Here is a 19,179-nt window from a genome sequence, read left to right as displayed (position 1 = left end):
AGGAAGACCTTCGGCGATGGCCAGGTGAGTGGAGTGCGTGTGTGCACGTAGTACGTTCCGTGAAGCCTTCAGCTGAGACTGAGTCACTCCCTTCCTGCAGGAGGGAATTGCAAGCCCCACTGGAGGAGTGCCAGCTCCATGCCTGGCACTGGGTTTGGTAGTGGGGACCCTGAGAGGAGCAGTCAGGGCCGTCCTGTGGGGAAAAGCCAGGCTGGCAGCCTTGGCCTGAGCTGGGCCCTCCAGGTGGTGGGAGAATATCGGGGTGGAGGCACAGAACGAGCCGCCCAAGGTGCCGACGGCTGCCATCAGGCCTGAGTGTGTGTGTGTGTGTGTGTGTGTGTGGGGGGGTCCCAGCCTGCTCAGGAGGCAGCTCCTGGGTGTGGGGCCTGGTGGTCTGGGCATCCTTGGAATCCCCATCCTCACAAGGGCAGGGTCGGTTTAGCTTTGACTCACACGGACCTGGGCACGTGGGACAGCCAGGGTGAGCGGTGGGAGCCTGGGCTGTGGCTTGCTGGAGGGGAGACTTTGTTCTTCCCTTTGGCAGGCAGACTGCCACCAGCTGGGTGACCCAGGGATGCCAGCGGCAGGGGTTCCCTTCACCAGCTGCCCACCACCCAGCCGGACCTCCTCCCCCGGGGGATTACAGGGGCTGCGATTCCTGCATCTCAGCGCATTCCCTGAGACCAGGCCACGGAGGCCTTGCTGGAGAATTGGCACTGTCTCCTTCAGATCCTCAACTTAGCTGGAGCCAGGGAAGATTTTCGGTTTTTCTGAGACCGCCCCCCCGCTCCGGGGGACAGCAGGCTCTCAGAAGAGCTTGTGGGCTTTCCGGGGCCAGCTTCCCGTTTCTGGGTGGGGTGGTGTCCCGCAGGGATGGGAAGCTCGGCCTCGATCAGACAGATTGTGGGTGTGCGTCTCCCCTCCTCCCGGTTGTGACCCTGGGCGATGACCTGACCCCCCAGAGCCTCAGCCTTCTCATTGTGAGGTGACTTCGGCTGAGAAGCTGCCGAGAGTGGTGGTGAGATTTACAGAAAGCAAGGCTCCGGAACCTTCCCCACCGAGCCGGGTCTGTCTTTTGTTTTATGTATTTTGGGGGGGCGCTGCTGGGACGCTAGGCCAGTTCAGAACACCTAGGGGTTTTGGCCGTTAGGAGGACGGTGGTCATTCCCGTTGTTGTCTCTGGTGGTTCCATGTACACGTACGCCTGTTCAGCCTGAACTGGGGGGACATTGTCCCAGCAGGAAAGGGTCTTAGGCACCCCTGAACTGCCAGGAGACGGCCCGAAACCCAGGCCAGGGTTTGGCTCCGTCTGCTAATTATAGGGAGCGTTTATCTGGTGCCCGGCAGAACAAAGTGGCCAGTTCAGCTGCGCTGGAAGCCTGAGCTAGTGCTGGTGGGGGGCTGGGGAGGAGACTAACAGTGGGGCTGGGGCAGGGGGGTCCCTGGGGCTAAATGGACCACATTCAGATATACCTTAAACACACTCACACACACACACACACACATACACACCCAAACCAAACAGGAAGCAGAGGCCGGTGTACGGGCTGGAGCGGAGATGCCCACAGAGAGGATGGTTAGGGCGCGCAACAAGCTGCCATTCTTCCCGCTGAGACAGTGCCCGCTGGTCTCCTGAGGGGGCATCTCTGCCGAAGGCCGGCCTGTCTGGCTCCCCAAAAAGATGGGGTTGCTTCCCTCAGATTCCCAGGGCTCTGAGGAGGAAGCTCTGTGCGTGCCCCTTCATCCTTCCTTGCGTTGGGGCGGGACCAGGATGCGAGAGGTGGACGGGGAAATCTCTGCACGTGTAGGAGGACTAGACATGGGAGGGTCTGCCTTTTGTTTTATGTATTTTGGGGTGCCGCTGGGACGCTAGGCTAGTTCAGACACCTAGAGTTTTGGGTCGGGAAGTTCGGGTGGGGAAAGTGGAGCCGCAGAGCCATCCTCCCTTCAAGTGGGGGGCAGGGTCTAGACCCGGCCGTCTGCTCTGGAACCCACTCACCAGACCCCTCGTGTCCATTGACAGTTGTAGCTTGGGTGAGGCCTTCCGAGCAGGTGGGGCTAGACTGGCCGCTGGGATGGATGCCGCCCTGTCCCCTGCCCTGGCCCGAGAGGGTTGGGCTGGGCAGAGAGAGAAGGCCTCGTTTCGATGCTCATCCTTTCCTCTGCCCGTGAGTCTTGGATTCTCTCTGCGCTCCCTCTGTCTCTTCCTTTCCTGTTTTTCTACTTGTCTCTCTCTACCTCCCCAAGGGCCTCTGAGTCCGGGCCTATCTCTGGGAGCAGCGGTGGCCTCCCCCAGCCTCTGCGGTGCTGGTGTGTACGTCTCTGCCAGTCTGGTCCTCTTGTCAGCTCTCCCACTGGGTGCTGCCACAGCCCGTGCGGGAGTCTGGGAGAAGGGCAATGTGACAGCCTGACCCTGGTCCTTGTGGGGGTCACTGACTTTGACGAGTGAGGCGCTTGGCAAGTCTGCACCCTCAAGGTAAAACCCTAAGGAGGGGATGGGGCTGCTTCCCCTTCTCAGGGGAGTGTGGGGCCTCTAATGAACCCCTTTTCTGAAAGTGCTCATGTGACATTCCTTTGGGGAGTAGCTGACAGTGTTGCCACCCTAATGGGAAGTCTGCCCTGCCTCCAGGGGACGCCCATTCATGATGGCCAACTGGGAGGGGAACGTGACTACAGTCTCCCTTCCTTGTGCCATGCTGTGCCCAGTGCAGAGGGTTGGCAGGGCTCCCAGCCCTCACCCAGGCTGCCCCAGCGAGGGGTCCCAGGGTGGCTGGGCACACAGAGGGCAGGGACATCCGGTTGCTCTTTTCCCTCTTCCCCTTCTCTGGCTGGACTGGGGGGTCATCTGGGCCTCATCTGTCTGTCCCTCCCCACCCCATGCCAGTCCCATCCTGTCCCCGCTAGAAATAGCTAAGCAGTGGGCACTTGCCCAGGAAAGGGAGTGCCCTTTGTAGGGACAGACTGGCCCCAGAATACCCCACCAGCTGTTTTAATCTGGGTCAGGTAGGGCACCAGAAATAGACCTGGGGCAGGGCTCTGCTCTCCCTTGGGCATCTTCTCCCAGTGAGGGGCAGCCTTCTGTGGTCCAAGCCTCTGACATCAACTTTGGGGGGGGGAGGAGCACCTGACTGTGTTTGTTGAACACCGGCCATGGGCAAGTCACTTGGTTCAGGTGGGGCTGAGGGAGTGTAGACAGAATAGGAGCTGACCTGCAGGCTGCCTCCTCAAGGCATTTCCACTTAGTCACACATGTGCTCGCCCCTCAGCATGTTCTAAACCCGACTCCTCTCTAGACCCCTCTTTCTCCCTTCTCCCCCTTCCCTCTCTCCATTACTGTACCATCTCTCACCCCTGCAGATCCCTCCTCTCAGCCCCTCGGCCATACCAAGGACAATGCTGCCTGAGGCCTTTGCCATTGCTGTTCCCTCTGCCTAGAACTCCCTTCCCCATATCTTTAAGCAGCTGACTCCTGAGCACTCAGGCCTCAGCTCACGTGGACCCTCCCAGAGAGGTCTCTTGACCTCTTCCTCATAGAGCTCTCCACAGAGAGCCAACCATTCCCAGCCCTGTCACTCTTGGCCACATTCTTTTGTCTTCTACCGTATCACAGTCTGTCATCATCTTATTTAACCATTTGTCTACTTGTTTCCTGCCTTATCGCTGGAGTGTGAACTTTAGGAGACAGGACCTTGCTTCTTGCTCTTAGCTTGTTTCCCAGTGCCTGGAACAGTGCCTGACATAGCAGGTGCTCAAGGAATCGCTGAATGAATAAATGAGAGCATGGCCAGCTGTAAATGAGCACAGTAGTACCATCCTATTTGTGGGGGATACATTCCAAAACCCCAGTGAACGTCTGAAATCACACATAGTACTGAGTTCTATATATACTGGTTTTTTTTTTCCTTCTATATATAATACATACCCATGACAAAGTTTAATTTATAAATTAGGCACAGTAAGAGGTTAACAATAATAATGAATTATAACTACGTACTGTAATAAAGGTTATATGTATGTGGTCTCTCTCTGATAGCTGATCTGATAACTGAGATGACCACTACAGCGTAGATATGCTGGACAAAGGGATGATTCACACCCGGGTGGGACGGAGAAGGGTGGCGAGAGATTCCATCTCGTTACTTAGAATGGCGCGAACTTAAAACGTATGAATTGTTTATTTTTGGAATTTTCCATTCAATGTTTTTGGGCTGAAGTTGACCAGGGGTAACTAAAACGGTGACCAGCGAACCGGCGGAGAAGGGGCGACTGCTGTATAAGGGAATGGTTGAGAGCGGCCTGCCACCACCTCTCCACTCGAAAGACAAGTCCTGCTGTTTAGCTCCCAGTCCTCCTCCTGGGTGTCCGTCTTTGCTTGTCGGCTAGCCTTGCTATTGGGGACACTTGTGAAAGGTTGGATGGAATTCTTGCAGCAAAGAACAGTGAGGGCTTTCAAATTTTAATGTGCACACCAGCTACTTAGCAGTCTTGTTAAAATGCAGGTTCTGATTCAGCAGGTCTGCAGGGGGCTTGATATTTGGCTTTCCCACCAAGGTCTTTGGTGATGAGATGGCTGGTCTCAGGACCACACCTTGAGTAGTGACGACATATATTGGAAAGATACTTTTCAAGTCCTTCTCCATTCTTTTCTTCCTTCTGTGCAAATGTGACTTTCTCCCGTTTGGCCATGGCCCTTTGTGACTAGCTGGGAATTTGGCCTGGCAAGTTTGGACTCTGGGTGAGGAATACTGTTCTAACACTTCCCAGAAGTTTGCCAAGGGAGTGTGGGTTACCTCAGAGAGATGGTGGGTTCCCCATCAACGGGAGGGTTCCTATGAGCTTGCATGGCCATATGCCAAGGGTGTGGATGCCTGTGTGGGGAGGAGCAGGCCCCTCCTTGCAATTCAGCTTTGTGTCTTTGTGTGTCTCCTATAAACTGGTGGAACAAGGAGCTCAAGTTTGGGCTCATTTGTTTATGGTGGTTTTTACAGGTCATCTGGCAAGCCCTTCATCCCCGCCCCTTTCAGTCTTAACTGGGGAGTGCTTGGCACTCTAAATACTGTATGTGTGATTTGGTGGATGGGCAGGGGGAGGAGGGGTGATGTGATGGCTTCGCATTGGGAATAGTTCGATCAGGTAGGACTGTATAATTCCTGACTTGATTGGATCTAAGTGAGTCTGCATTTTATATTGTCTTCCCTCTTTCAGTTTGATTCAGCAGAGTCTTGAGCTCCTTTGTATTAGTCAGGATAGGTTACCTGCTGGGTAACAAACTTGTAGTGACTCAGTACAATAGAGGTTTATTTCCTGCTCATGTCCTAACCCAAAACCAGAACAAATTACTGAAGGGTTCTGCTCCAGGTAAGTCATTCAAGAACACAGACTGGCATCTGGGGACTCTGTCCCCCATGGATCTCTGCATCCTTATCTCTGTAAGAAGATCTTATGAGTTTACTGGAGGAGATGCACATCACCACTGCTTGTATTTCATTGGGTAGACTTCAGTCACATGACTGTAACTCCCAGCAAGGGAGCCTGGGAAATGTAGTCTTATTGTGTGCCAACTATATCAGATAACTGTGATGGACAGTGGGCATGTCAGGGCACAGATATTGCTTCAAGAAGCTCACAGGCTTTTGAAAGGAGGCAGTTGTATAAACAAGTAATTACAAAATAGAGGTAAGTGCAGTAATAGAAGCGTGACTAAAAGGCAGAAGCAACCTAGGGGAGGGAGCGCATGAGGGATACACCTATACAAAGGCCTCAGAGGTGGTGACAGTAAGAGATTATATGGGCGGGGGCATTCCAGTTAAGCAGAACAGAAAGTGCAAAGACACAGAGCTGTGGAACAGCACGTTGTGTCCGGGAGGACTGCAGGCAGGCCGTGCGGTACATGGGGAGATGCGGCAATGTCAGGATATACGACTGCAGAGGTCAGTCAGGACCGAGGTCATGACTAAGACTTGTGTCCAGTGGGAGGCAGAGAGCCAGCAAACGGCACGAAGCCAGAGATGAAACCATCAGGTGGGAGCAGATTGAAGCAACATTAGGGATGAGGTTTCACGTGTGTTTCGGTCTCTTATCCTCTGAAGTTTCTAATGGAGGAAAGAGCTGGGGGCAGGGGGTGGGCAGGTGACCTGCCTGGCTTTTGCCGGGTCCACCTGACAGCAGGGGGCCTCACTGGCAGCATCCAGCGTCTTTGAGGAAGCTTTCAGCACCCGTGCCTGAGCCTTAGGATGTCCCAGCCGTTGTCGGTGCTGAGCAGCAGCTGCAGGTCACTCCCACGCAGAGGAGAGGCGGACTCCTGGGAAGAGAGGTTCCATATGGACCGGGCAAGGCCACAGGGAAGGGCTGGACTCTGCCTGTGGCCCCAGCTTTCTTAGTTAGCCTGTTCTTTTGCTGGTTTCCTTTTGCACAAGATTTTGAGGGGTTGGGAGGAGGGAGGAGGATAGGGCCTGAAAGCACCCGGACCCATGTGAAATCGAGAGAAAGTGGGGGAAAGGAGATGCTTGGGAAAGGGGATGGAGGAAGGCAAGGGTGTTGGATTGTCGATTAGAAATGTCCCACTTGATTTCTGTCCAAGAGGAGCCGCGTCAGGGGAGAGTATGTTGGGGACCAGCCCTGCAACCTCACTGCCCCGACTGGCAGCCTGGGCCGGGACACCGAGGGTCTGTCCTGTACTCATCTCTGCCAAGAATGTGATAGCTTTGGCCCAAACTTTGGCCCGAATTTGATCCCGTGGAGGCTAGGGCACTTTGAGGACCACGGTTCTGGGCCATTTGCAAGAACAATCAAGACAGAGGAATCAAGAGACACTGGGGCTGGGCGTGTGGTTTAGCTGAAAATTAGGTGGAGGGCTGGTCTCCTTTGTTCCCTCTCCGCCTTCCTCGGGCCGCGTGCTCTTTGTTGGTGGGCCTTGGAGGTCTGTTTGGAAGAGGAAATTGTTGGGCAGCTTTGGGGATTGGGGTTTAGAAATGTGGGGGTCTTGCCAAAACCAGTTTGGCTCAGTGGATAGAGTGTCGGCCTGAGGACTGAAAGGTCCCGGGTTCGATTCCGATCAAGGGCATATACCTTGGTTGCGGGCACATCCCCAGTAGGGGGTGTGCAGGAGGTGGCTGATTGATGTTTCTCTCTCATCGATGTTTCTAACTCTCTATCCTTCTCCCTTCCTCTCTGTAAAAAATCAATTAAAAAATAAAAAGGAAAAAAAAAGAAATGTGAGGGTCTTTGGTGAGGCTAAGAGAGGTCTAGAAACCTAGGAGGGAACAGGGTGACTTCAGCTAGCACCCTGCCAGAAAGTACACACACACACACACACACACACACACACACACACACCCCAGCAGACTCATCTCAGTGCGGCCTATTTCTCTGTGGAGGAGTGTCCCCGCCGACACCCTGGGCTGGTGCCAGCATCTTTCTGGCGATCTGTCCCGCACACAGATGTCTCTTTCACCATTGTTCCATCCCATGTACTGGGCAGATTTATCTTCTGAGAATTCCACTTGCGCAGGGTCACTGCTGCTCAGTGTCCTCGAGGGGCTCCTATCTCCAGCGGAGGGAGTCCCCGAGCTCCTCCTTCAGTGTCAGATGGCCCCTCCAGCCCTGCCCCTCACCCTGCCTGGCACTCACCCTCCTGCCCCAGCTTCCAGCTCCTCCAGCCTGTGCCTTCCTGGGGTGAGAGGAACGAGGGCTCAGCAAGCAGTCGGGGGCTAGCACACAGAAGTTGGGGTGGGGGGTGGGGGTTGGGGTATAGCTCCAGTCCCAGGAAACAGTCCAGGCTCTGTGAGTCCAGGGGAGGATCCACCTGTTCTCCCCAAAGCCAGGCAGAGCTGACTGAATCCAGGATCTCGGACCCAGCCCCATTGGCCACTAGCTTTCCGGGTGGTCGGCTGCCCTGGCATTATGCATGCCCTACCCTTTCCTACTGGCCAAGGGGTACATGAGCAATCTCGTGCTAGAACAAAGAGCAAGAACCTTAAAACAGCAAAGACTGTGGCATGACAGGTGAGGGACCCTGAAGTCCTCTCAGCCATTGACAGTGAGAGCTGGATGACCTGGCTGACTCTCCAAAAGCCGGAAGGGCTGCAGGAGAGCTCCAGAGACAGCAAGATACCACTGGGCTCTCCTCATCTTCAAAAAGGTGACCCCATTATCAAGCACTGAGAGTAGGCCAAGCACCGTGCTCACCTGTGTTATCTCATTTATTCCACACACCAGCATGGGATGGCTGTTTTCATTCACCCCCACCTGACAGATGGGGTCCCAGAGAGGTTAAGTGACTTGGCCAAGGTCATGTAGCTAGGAAGGAATAAGCTGGAGTTCTGACCTCACCGTTCAAGCATTCCAGCACTCACGCGAGTCCTGAAGCAGCGGTGAAGCCGTGCGAAGAGAGACATCTGCTCCTGAGGGTGTCCTCCAGGCCTACACACCCATTTTCCCTTTCGACTTCTCTTTAGATCCCAGGAAGGAGAAAATAAGCCTGGGACACCCTACCCCCATTCCCCCACTTCACAGATGAGTAAACTGAGGCTCAGAGAAGTTAGGCAGGAATAATCGCATCTGGCATTTGGCAGCACTTTCTCATGAGTCTTCTCCTTGGATCGGAGGAGGCCACTGCTGCCCAAAGAGGCCAAGTCGCTTGACTGTTGCTTCTCTGAGGCTGTGGATCAGCATGGCGGGCGGAGGGAGGGAGGGAAAAGAATGAGACCATTGGTAGTTTCCAAGGAGACATGTAGCCACTGAGGTGGGCATCTTCCAGGCTTGAGGAAGTTCCTTGGCTTCCTTTGCTCTGGGAGTTTGAGGCCCCAGTGCATTAATGTGAAACACATCCCAGCCAGCTCCCACCCACCTGATGGGCTGTTGGGAGGACCAGAGCCTCCTCCCCAAGCCCTGCCCACACACACACCAGCTGGGCAGCTCCCCTGGAGGTCCTAGACACTCACAGCCAGGCTAGGCCTGGCCCAGACACCTCTCAGCCTCATCTTTCCCTCGTGGTCTCCCTACGCCTTTCTGACCTCGGGGCTGCAGCTTTGCAAGCACTTTCTCTGGCATCAGGGACGCAGCCTGGTGCCTAACAAGAGTGATGATGGCAGTAACGATAACAACAGCTAACTTTTATGGGGCACTTAGTCTGTGCCACGCTCTGCCAAGCGCTTTACACACATCATCTCACTTAATCCTCCCACCCACCCTGCCAGGCGGGTTCTAGCACTGTCCCCATTTTACAGATGAGGAAACTGATTGGAATCCAGAGCCAACTATCGTTATTACTCACATTTTCTAAAGGCACCACTGTGAGTTCAGGAAGTGACTTTTGGTAGTAGAATACAGGCAAGTATTTTCTCTTTTAATAGGATCATTTTTTTGTTTTGTTTTAAATATATTTTATTGATTTTACACAGAGAGGAATTGAGAGGGATAGAGAGTTAGAAACATCGATGAGAGAGAAACATCGACCAGCTGCCTCTTGCACCCCCCCCCCACTGGGGATGTGCCCGCAACCAAGGTACGTGCCCTTGACCGGAATCGAACCCGGGACCTTTCAGTCCGCAGGCCGACACTATCCACTGGGCCAAACCGATCTCGGCTAATAGGATCGTTTTAATGTGCATTGGTATTATAGGTTGAAGTCTTGTGTGCCCCCTTCCCCCCAAGTCGGTATGTTGAAGTCCTAATCCCCAGGACCTCAGAATGTGACCTTATTTGGAAATAGGGTTGTTGCAGATGTAATTAGTTACCATGAGGTCATCCTGGGGTAGGGTGGGCCCCACTCTAATGACTGATGTCCTTAGGAACAAGGGGGAGTTTGGACACAGACACGCACGCAGGGAGAACACCATGTGAAGATGAGGACAGCGATAGAGGTGATGCTTCTACACGCCAAGAGACACCACAGATTGCCAGCAAACCAAGAGAATCTGTTATGGACACAGAACAGATCCTTCTGCACAGCCCTCCGAGTAACCCGGCCCTGCCAACACCTTGCCTTCCTGGCTTCCAGGACTGAGACAGAAAATTTCTGTTGTTTAAGCCACTCAGTTGTGGTACTTTGTTACAACGGCCCTGGCAAGTTAACACAGTGAGATCTCCCTCTCTCTCTCTCTCTCTCTCTCTCTCTCTCTCTCTCTCTCTCTCTCCCCCCCCCTCGCTTAATGTTGTTGATAGGCTCATTTCAGACAGCAAAGCAAATAACCAAGTCACCAGGCCCAGCTGCTGTGACAGCAGTTTAGTGAGTGCTACTACTTGAGTAGCGCCTGGGGCATCCCACCTGCCTTCTCACCCCTCACCCCCCCACCCCGAAGACTCCAACCACATGCCGACTGCCCTCCGAATGAGTTCTGGGAGTGACTCCCTCTTGTCCCACTTCCAGTGGTGCCTTAGGGTGCCCTACTTCCGCCTGAGGGCATCTGTCCTTATCCAGCGCTGATGCCAACCGTGTGGTCATCCCCAGATCCCTGGAATAAATTACCGAGAGCCTCCACCCTGGACCCCATCCATCACTTTCTCTGACACACAGCAGCATGCCATGGAATTGGTGAACAAGTCCCTTCCCTTCCCTCTGACTGCTGCCTCTTGCTGTCCTGACCCTCCCGCTGCCGAGCTATTGTATCTCCCATGGCTCCCTCTGCAAAACCTTCTTCCTCCTTCTACTGTTATCCTTTCTTCCAGGCCTGGCTCTGCTGTGTCCTCATCTGAGAAGTCTCCTTTGCTCACCCCAGACATGCTAACCTTGCCCTTTCCTGAACTCTCACTGCGTGGCTTTTTAAAAAAAGCAAACATGTTTTTATTGATCTCAGAGAAGAAGGGAGAGGGAGAGAGAGAAACATCAATGATGAGAGAGAATCACCCATCCGCTGCCTCCTGCATGCCACACATGGGGGATCTAGCCCCCAACCTGGGCATGTGCCCAGACTGGGACTCGACCTCTTGATTCATAGGCTGACACTCATCCACCGCTACTGGGTCAACCCTTGTGCCCTAGCTCTCGCCATCGTGGACCAAGACTTACACTCTCTGACTTGTACTCATACAGTGCATAGAATGTCCTAGGCGATGACGTGATCGGAAAGGGATTTGAAGTGTGATGGCTTGGATGTTGCCTGGAAAATGGTCAAGGAAGACTGCTTTGACTTGTTTCGGACTTTTGGAAGCTGGGTTGGGCTCCTTCTCACAGCCTGGGTGTGCTCCAGTGCCCCGGGTCTTCGCTTCAGCACGGTGTGGGTCTGAGCCCCAGCCACCAAACACATCCAATGGGGTGAGCGAGTCCTCTCTGCCTCCTGCCTCCCCCTGGCTGCTGTCTCGGGGATACTTGGAGTGTCAAGTCTGTTCCCTGAACGTTGTAGTGGTTTTTCCAAGGAAATCTATGTCCCTCCTGTCCATTCATCCTCAAACTCTCCTTATCCTGGGAACTTTCTGAGCAACTGCTGCTGCCTCATGCCTACACTGCCTCTCTCACGTGGACTGGGGAGCCCTCCGCCAAGAGGATGAAAAGACTCAGAGGTTTCCTTTCTTTTTTTCTTTTTCTTTTTTTTAAAATATATTTTATTGATATTTCACAAAGAGGAGAAAGGGAGAGAGAGAGAGAGAGAGAGCTAGAAACGTTGATGAGAGAGAAACATCGACCAGCCGCCTCTTGCACACCCCCTACCGGGGATGTGCCCGCAACCAAGGTACATGCCCTTGACCGGAATCGAACCAGGGACCCCTCAGTCCGCAGACCGACGCTCTACCACTGAGCCAAACCGGCTTCGGCCAGAGGTTTCCTTTCATGTCCCACGTCCCCAGGGAGACTGGGTGGCCTTGCCTCTTTATGGTAAGGGGAATTTCTGGGTCAAGGTACCACCAGGATCTGTGGGAATGCCCCCTCGATTCCTGAGCTGGGAAAAGTGGATTGAGGTTTGAGGATTGGAGCCCCAAAGCTGGAGTTGCTGGGAACTCCACCCTCTCGGAAGGGCGAGGAATTGGTCTGTTGGGTTACAGATGTGCCCCAGCTGGACTTGCGTGCGCCCCCCCCGCCCCCCGCCCCGCAGGCCCCCCCCCCCCCCCCCCCCCCCGGTCAGTGTTTATTGCTGCTCAGCCCCAAGGAGAGATGCTGAGTCAGCGTTCCCTGGTGCGGCTAGCTCCTGGAGCCAGGCTGTCCTGTATCTCTCACACCGTCCCCCCTTAGATAAACAGACTGGCATCCTCCACACACCACGAGGTTCTGATGTGGTTGCAAAGGGCTCCGTTAGCCAGACGCCACTCTCTGGAAGAAGGGCCCTGGCAAAGGGCCCTGCTTTTCTTCCAGCCTGAGTCAGGCCTTTGCTGGAGTGACAGGAGAATCCACTTCCTGCCCGAAAAGGTGGCCTCGGCAGAGGTCCCCGCTGGGCGGAGCCTTCCTTCCTAGCGGCTCACCCACCCGGGCTTCCTCCTCACGAAGGCCTGGGCAGGCCTGGGCACAAGGCAGCCCCCCTCCGCCTTTCATGTGTGCGGTTTATCTTTTGAACCCGGCCCTGCAAACTGGGCACCGACCAGCTTACAGGACCACTTTGCAGCCTGCCTGGCCCCCTGGGCGGGGTGACGTTTGAACTGTATATCAAACATGGCCCCAGATGTTCATTCCGCCCCCGCCCGCCCCTCTGAACGCCGCAGTTCTGTGAGCCCCCCACACTGAGTAAACTCAGCTGGGCCGCCTTTATGTGGTTTGTTCTGGAGCCTGAACAAGGGGATTTGCTTTCTTTGAAAGGTGACCTGTGAGCAGAGAGAATGTCCCCGGCAGCTGGTTGGTGGTGGGCCTTGGGGATGACAGAGAGGGCAGACCCCGAGGCTCTGGGCTCAGAGTGGGGGTGGGATTAGTGACCAGGGGGGCGCGGCTCAGCACCGGAGAGCGAGGGGTAGAGGGAGGCAGACCAGCTGGGCACTTGTGGCTCTGTTGGCCTTGTACTCTCGGCGGAAGGGCTTGTTGTGGCCCCGGAGGGCCCAGTTGAAATCAGAGGTGGGGGAAGAGGAGGGTCTGTTACCGAAGAAAGAGAGGCCAGCTGCAAAGCATCCTCGGAGAGGCCTTCTGGGGAAAGCTCAGAGCTGCAGGGGTATCAGGTGACCCCTGCCTTCCAGGAGGCACATGGACCCATCGAGGGGATTCAGACTGCTCTTTAGTGGGAAAGGCACAGGGAACAGAACCATCACTCTGCCAAGCTGGCTTTTCCTCCTCCAGGAAGCCCTCCCTGACCTCCTCCTCCAGCTCCCATGTTCTCACTGAAATATGGTAGCAACCATACTTGGGTGAAAACTGCTGTTTGAATTTTAACCCTGCCATTCTGGCTTCTGCACCTGCTTAAAATAGGGTAGTTACCTCAGCTTTCAGGTGGAGACCTGGAGGCTAAGGCAATTTTCCTGTGCCTGCGACCAGAACTACAGGAGATTGATTCCCACTGACTCAGTAGCTTCAGGGGTAGAAACTGTAGATAACCTTTAGACAACACTCACCATTCCCGGCCACTCCAGAACTTACCTGTCTGCCTCTAGCACCAAAGTAAAGGTTCACAAACTTCCGGGTGGGGCCCAGGAAGCCACACCCTCCAGGTGACTCAGGCATGGGCAGCCTTCAAAGAACCATCTTGCTCTAGAGCAGCCTCTTCAAATAGAAATGTAACGTGAGCCACATATGTAACCTTTTCTAGTAGCCACTTAAAAATGTAAAGCAGCTAAAATAATTTCTAAAGTATTTTTTCATTTAAGCAAAAATATCATTCCAACATGCAATCAATACACAAATTGTTAATGAGGTATTTCACATTCCTTTTGTGTGTGTATGTTTTTTGTATGTTTTGTTTTACTGTCTTTGAAACCTGGCTCCTGCCCAGACCTATCCTCATTTTATTATTTTTTATTTATTTGTTTGTTTGTTTGTTAATCCTCACCCAAAGATATTTTCCCATTGATCTTTTAAAGAGAATGGAAGAGAGGGGGAAAGACAGAGAGAAACATCCATGTGAGAGAAACACACTGATTAGGTGCCTCTTGCATGCACCCTGACCAGGCCCCAGGCTGGGGAGGCGCCTGCAACCATGGTATGTGCCCTTGACCAGAATCAAACCTGGGACCCTTCAGTCTGCAGGCCAATGCTCTATCCACTGAGCCAAACCAGCTAGGGCACAATTATTAAGTTTTGAGAGGTGGCCTTACCACATTAGGGTTTGAAAATTCATGAGCCAGCTTTTCTTCAATTTCAGTCTGTATTCAGGGAAGTGAAAATTAATAATGGTGCAGTCTCTGTTTTGTTTTGAATGGAATCCGACAGTGACCCGCCCTTCACGTGTGGGCTCCAAATAGCCTGTGTATGTTGGGTAATGATTTGTGCAGGAGAGAATCCTATGGTCCTGTGAGAGCTGGATGGGTGGGTAAGGGAACGGACGGATGGATGGGTAGGGATATGTGTACCTGCACATACACGTGACATTGAGCGTAGGACCACGTTCACCACCTCCAGTGCTAGCACTTTGACCCAAGCCACCATCAACAGGATCCTAACTGGTCCACCTGCTTCCACTCTGTAGCCCATTCACTACCCTGTAGCTCAAGCCTTCCTCTTCACGATCTGGCCTGTCCTGCCTCCTGGGTCTCATCGCGTATACCTCGGCCCTCGCTCGCTCCTCTCCAGCCATGCTGGCCTTTTCAGGCCCTTTGCACGTCCTGTTTCGCCAGCCTAGACACATTCTGTCCTTCTCGGGGGCCCTCCCCTCCTGCGTGGCCTGTGATCTCTGCTGACCTGTTGTCTAACACGCCTTTCTCACCACCCTGTATAAAAAGTAACAACCAGCTGAAACCGGTTTGGCTCAGTGGATAGAGCATCAGCCTGTGGATTGAAAGGTCCCAGGTTCGATTCTGGTCAAAGGCATGTACCTTGTTTCGGGCACATTCCAAGTGGGGCGGGTGTACAGGAGGCAGCTGATCAATGTTTCTAACTCTCTATCCCTCTCCTTTCCTCTCTGTAAAAAAACAAATAAAAATGAAAAAATATAAAAAGTAACAACCAGGTTTTCCGTCAACGCTGTATCCTAATTCATGTGTCTTCATAGCACACCTTCCTCCCCCAGAACATGTATTTATTTGTTTACTGTTTGTCTCCCTCCACTAACATGCAAACTCGTTGAGGCCAGAGGCTTTATTTCTCTTTGCTGTCCTTCTGTTAGTGTCCAGTGTCCCAAGTTCATGCTCAGTAAATATCTGAAGGAAGGCATGAACTTCAGGTGTCATGTGACTGATCTTCCTCCTTTTACCAACAAGGAGCCTGCGGGTCAACTCGGGGAGCTCCAGGCTTTGCCCAGGTCACAGGGCTGGGTCCCCAGAGCAGGCTAGCCCTGCCTTCTCCGCGCCTGCCCGCGCCTCGGGAGGGAGATTGACCACATGCACCGGGGACGGGGACGCCGCCACGGCCATCCTGTCTCCTGTGTGTTTTTCCAGTTTAGACAGCATTTCAGCCCAGAACAGCAGAAGAAAAAAAAGCAACATTGCTCCTCCAGAACCCTGGAAACTCTTCCAGTGGGTCTGCCCCTGGAAAAACAGCAGCGACCTCAGGGTGGGAAGGTAGGAAACGGAGGAGGGGGCTCTTCCAGCCATGGGGACAAGGGGCCAGATTTGGTTTTGCAATTAAAGCAGCATCTGGGTCTTGTTTCCGCAGAGCGGGCTCTGGAAGGTGGGTGTAGCTGGAGTGTCAGGCAGGGCCTTCCGCTCTCCTGGCCCAGGAGGGTTTGGGGTGGCAGGTGGCTTAAGGGTTCACTCAGCATATGACATCAGGAAACTGGGCCCAGCCAAAACCAGTTTGGCTCAGTGGATAGATCGTCGGCCTGTGGACACAAGGGTCTGGGGTTCCATTCCCGTCAAGGGCATGTACCTTGGTTGTGGGCACATCCCCAGTGGAGGGTGTGCAAGAGGCAGCTGATTGATGACTCGCTCTCATCGATGTTTCTGACTCTCTGTCCCTCTCTCTTCCTCTCTGTAAAAAAAAAAATAAAAATCAATAAAATATATTTTTAAAAAAGAAAAAGAAAAAAAATGGGCCCAAAGAAGTCTCTGGAAACCTCACTTGCAGCCTGGCCCGAAAGCCTGTTGAGCCCTACCCTGGTCTCAGTGGCATCTCCTGACACCTACCGCTGCCCCCCTCCTGGGCCCCTATCCCTCCTTGAGATTGCTTAGACACCTGCTTTGAGGCATGGAGAGCCCTGGCCTCCTCCCTCTCACGCCCCATATGGGTTGGAAATTGTCTGTGAAATGAGAGATTTGAGGTGTCACTCATCCGTGTGAGGACAGTGGAAGGAGTGGGGGAGGGTGCCGAGGGCCGGTCCAGTCTTCTGAATCCCATTTCTTCTGTCTGGCTCCTCAGATGCAGCTTTTGGATAAGTTTCCCATCGAAGGTGGACAGAAGGACCCCAAGCAGAGGATCATACCCTTCCTCCCAGGTAAGCTCCGCAGGCCCTTGGTGGGATGGGGGGCAGCCTGGGGAGGGGCAGCCCTCAGGCCAAGGAGAGGCGGGCTGCGAAGCCAGACCCTCTGGGCAGGGCAGGCCTGGGAAACTGCCCGTCAGCCAGTCCCAAGGGGGTTGGGAGTCCCTGATGTTGAAGGCCCACTGTCCTCACAGGGGCCTCTCCTGCCATCCCAGGGCCATCTCCGGCCCCGGGTCATGTAACGTCCCAGGAGTTTCTCAAGCTCTTGGGCTTTGGGTCCTTTTTACAAAGAGCACAGAGATCGAGTTCTCCCATGAAAGGATAAAACACCGCAGGCCTCACTCTTGTCACTGGCTCCCGTGGTCACCACGGAGAACCTTACATGGAGCACCCTTCCCTGTCTGATCCCCTCCCTCCTCCCGGCACCTCCTTCATGCCCAGCCTGGCCCTGCGCTCGCTGCCGGGAGGGAACTGGGAACACCCAACCCCCGGGTTTGTAATGGCCTCACGTGTGGTGCCAGGAGAGTCCAGTGTTCTGCTCACCAGGGGCCTGAGTGCCCCGCTGGGATGCTGTGGTCACAAGGGTCCCAGAACCAACACGAAGCCAGCGGGTGCCCTGGTGCTGGGCGTGGGGAGCAGCCAGTGCTCCAGGGGAAGGGTGCCTCGTCACTGTTCCGTCCGTGGGTGTTGATGAAGGGCTCAGCCTATGCCAGGCCCAGGAATAAGTGCCCAGGGCGGGGCTGGGGTGGCTGGTAGGTCAGGGGAGATGTGGTCTTATTTCCGTCCTCTCGGGAATCCTCAAGCCAGCGAGAGAGACAAGGATGTCTACTCCCCAATTAGGGAACCAGTTGAGACAGGATGTGACCTTCTCTGCGCTGTGCAGTCCCGGTGTTGATTGGAGCGGGAGGTCATTGTGCATGGAGGAAGGCACCCCTGGAAGAGGGGGCCCTGGAGCTGACCTGGAAGCCCGGGTGGGGTCGGAGGGTGGGGTGAAGCGCACGCTTCCGTCCTGCTGCTGCTGTAGAGTCCGGTGTCTCGGGCGTCAGATCGCCTGGCTTTGCCCCAGGAAACCCTGGCTCCGCCCTGGAAACTCTGGCTGTGGCCGTGCAGTGTTCTTTATGCCTCGGTTTCCTCATCTGGAAAGAGGGGACGATAATCATATCTACTTCATGGGGCTGCTGTAAGGATCAAATGAACATTCAGGTGCTTAGAAGTATAGCTGGCCTCTAGTAGGACCTTAAAAAAAAAAAAAAGCCTTTATTATAACCAACTCCTACCTGTGCCCAGCATGTTACACAGCCAACTCGTTGGATCCTCCTAGGGAAGTTATATCCCCATTTTACTGACTAGGAAATCGAGGCCAGGGGAGACTAACAGACAGACACAAGCCACACAGCCAGGAAGTAGAGCCAGCACCAGAACTCTCATCTCTGACTTCTGGGCCAGGGCTGCCCTCCACACCAGCTTCCCCGGGAGAGGATAACCAGACAGTTGCTGCCTGACCAGGGGCCTCCCTCATGGGTACTCTTATGGGGTTGTGGTGAGGATGAAAAGGATTCATGTAGCCCTAACCCATTTGGCTCAGTGGATAGAGCGTCAGCCTGTGGACTGAAGGTTCCCATGTTCAATTCCGGTCAAGGGCATGTACCTCGGTTGCAGGCACATCCCCAGTAGGGGAGGGGGTGAGCAGGAGGCAGCTGATGGATGTTTACCTCTCATCAATGTTTCTAACGCTCTATCCCACATGTGTCAAACACAAGGCCCGCGGGCCAAATCCGTCCCGCCAGGCCTTGCAATGTGGCCCGCACCGCGCTGTCATCACTGCACTCCGCTGCGTTTCCATCACAATGACAGTTTATGACTGTTCAGTAAACCATTCGGCCCGCGATTTAGGCTGGATTTTAGATTTTGGCCCCTTCTCTGATTGAGTTCGACACCCCTACTCTATCCCTTTACCTTCCTCTCTGTAAAAAAAAAAAAAACACCAACAAAAATATATTAAAAAAAAAAAAAAGATTCACGTAAAGCGCTTTGCAGGGTGCCTGTCCTGTAGGAAGTGCTCCATAAAGGCCGCTGCCCCATTGCTTCCAAGTCCCTTGCCTCCAGTTCTCCTTGCCCCCGAGTTCAAGGGGCCCAGATGAATGTCTGCACACTTAGCGGGGTACCTTACAGGAGAAGTGCCTGGAGCCTACCGGACAGCTCTTGTAGCGGAGTGTAAGCAAACCTACCCCTCTGCTCTGGAGAAAGACACTCTCCTGATCTTCCCAGGCAAAGGCGAACGAGCTGAGACAGAGGCGCTGAGACACTGCCTCTGTCGTCCAAGGCTGTCTGCTGTGCAAACACCTTTGAAAGATAATCCAGAACAAAAGGCAGTTAGCGCCCTGCTGACAGACATACGGAAAGGAAAGGAAGGGAGCCGGGGAGAATGCTCTCACAGCCAGTGGACCTTGTGCTTGCTGGGGCCTCCCGCTCTGTGGGTGGGAATGAAGCTCTGTAGGACGCCAGGCTCAGCACACTGCGGTCAGCCGCCTCTCCGCGCAGCCTGCTGTTTACATAGAACGTTCTGCCTTGTCTTAAAAGACCATTGTGGAAAATCCATCTCCTGTTGCCCATCCTGGGATTGGAGTCCATTTCCTGTGTATCCTGAGTTTGCCAGTCCAAGGAGGCTCCCTGGGAGGAAATGGTCATTGCAGAGGGAGCTAACGTGCGTGGCTGCTGATGTAAAAAGCAAACAACTGCGACCGGGGCCCCCAGAGAC

The 19,179-nt window shown here is 54.1% G+C and overlaps 1 protein-coding gene across 3 annotated transcripts in view; it reads left to right on the top strand.

Moving 5' to 3' along the window:
- The window catches only part of SH3PXD2A (SH3 and PX domains 2A), a 216,100-nt gene that overhangs the window by 57,434 nt on the left and 139,487 nt on the right, over nucleotides 1–19,179 (top strand). For all 3 annotated transcript variants that reach the window (XM_036438926.2, XM_036438924.2, XM_045582058.1), the window contains one exon: nucleotides 16,361–16,436. In XM_036438926.2, coding sequence (XP_036294819.1) covers nucleotides 16,361–16,436 — 76 coding nt within the window. Of the gene's footprint in view, nucleotides 1–16,360; nucleotides 16,437–19,179 lie in introns of those variants that run through there.

The sequence above is a fragment of the Pipistrellus kuhlii genome, unplaced genomic scaffold (genome assembly GCF_014108245.1).
Source record: "Pipistrellus kuhlii isolate mPipKuh1 unplaced genomic scaffold, mPipKuh1.p scaffold_m20_p_15, whole genome shotgun sequence".
Classification (NCBI taxonomy): Eukaryota; Metazoa; Chordata; class Mammalia; order Chiroptera; family Vespertilionidae; genus Pipistrellus; species Pipistrellus kuhlii.
Note: the sequence above shows the minus strand (reverse complement) of the source record. Positions and strands in the feature narration are given on the sequence as shown.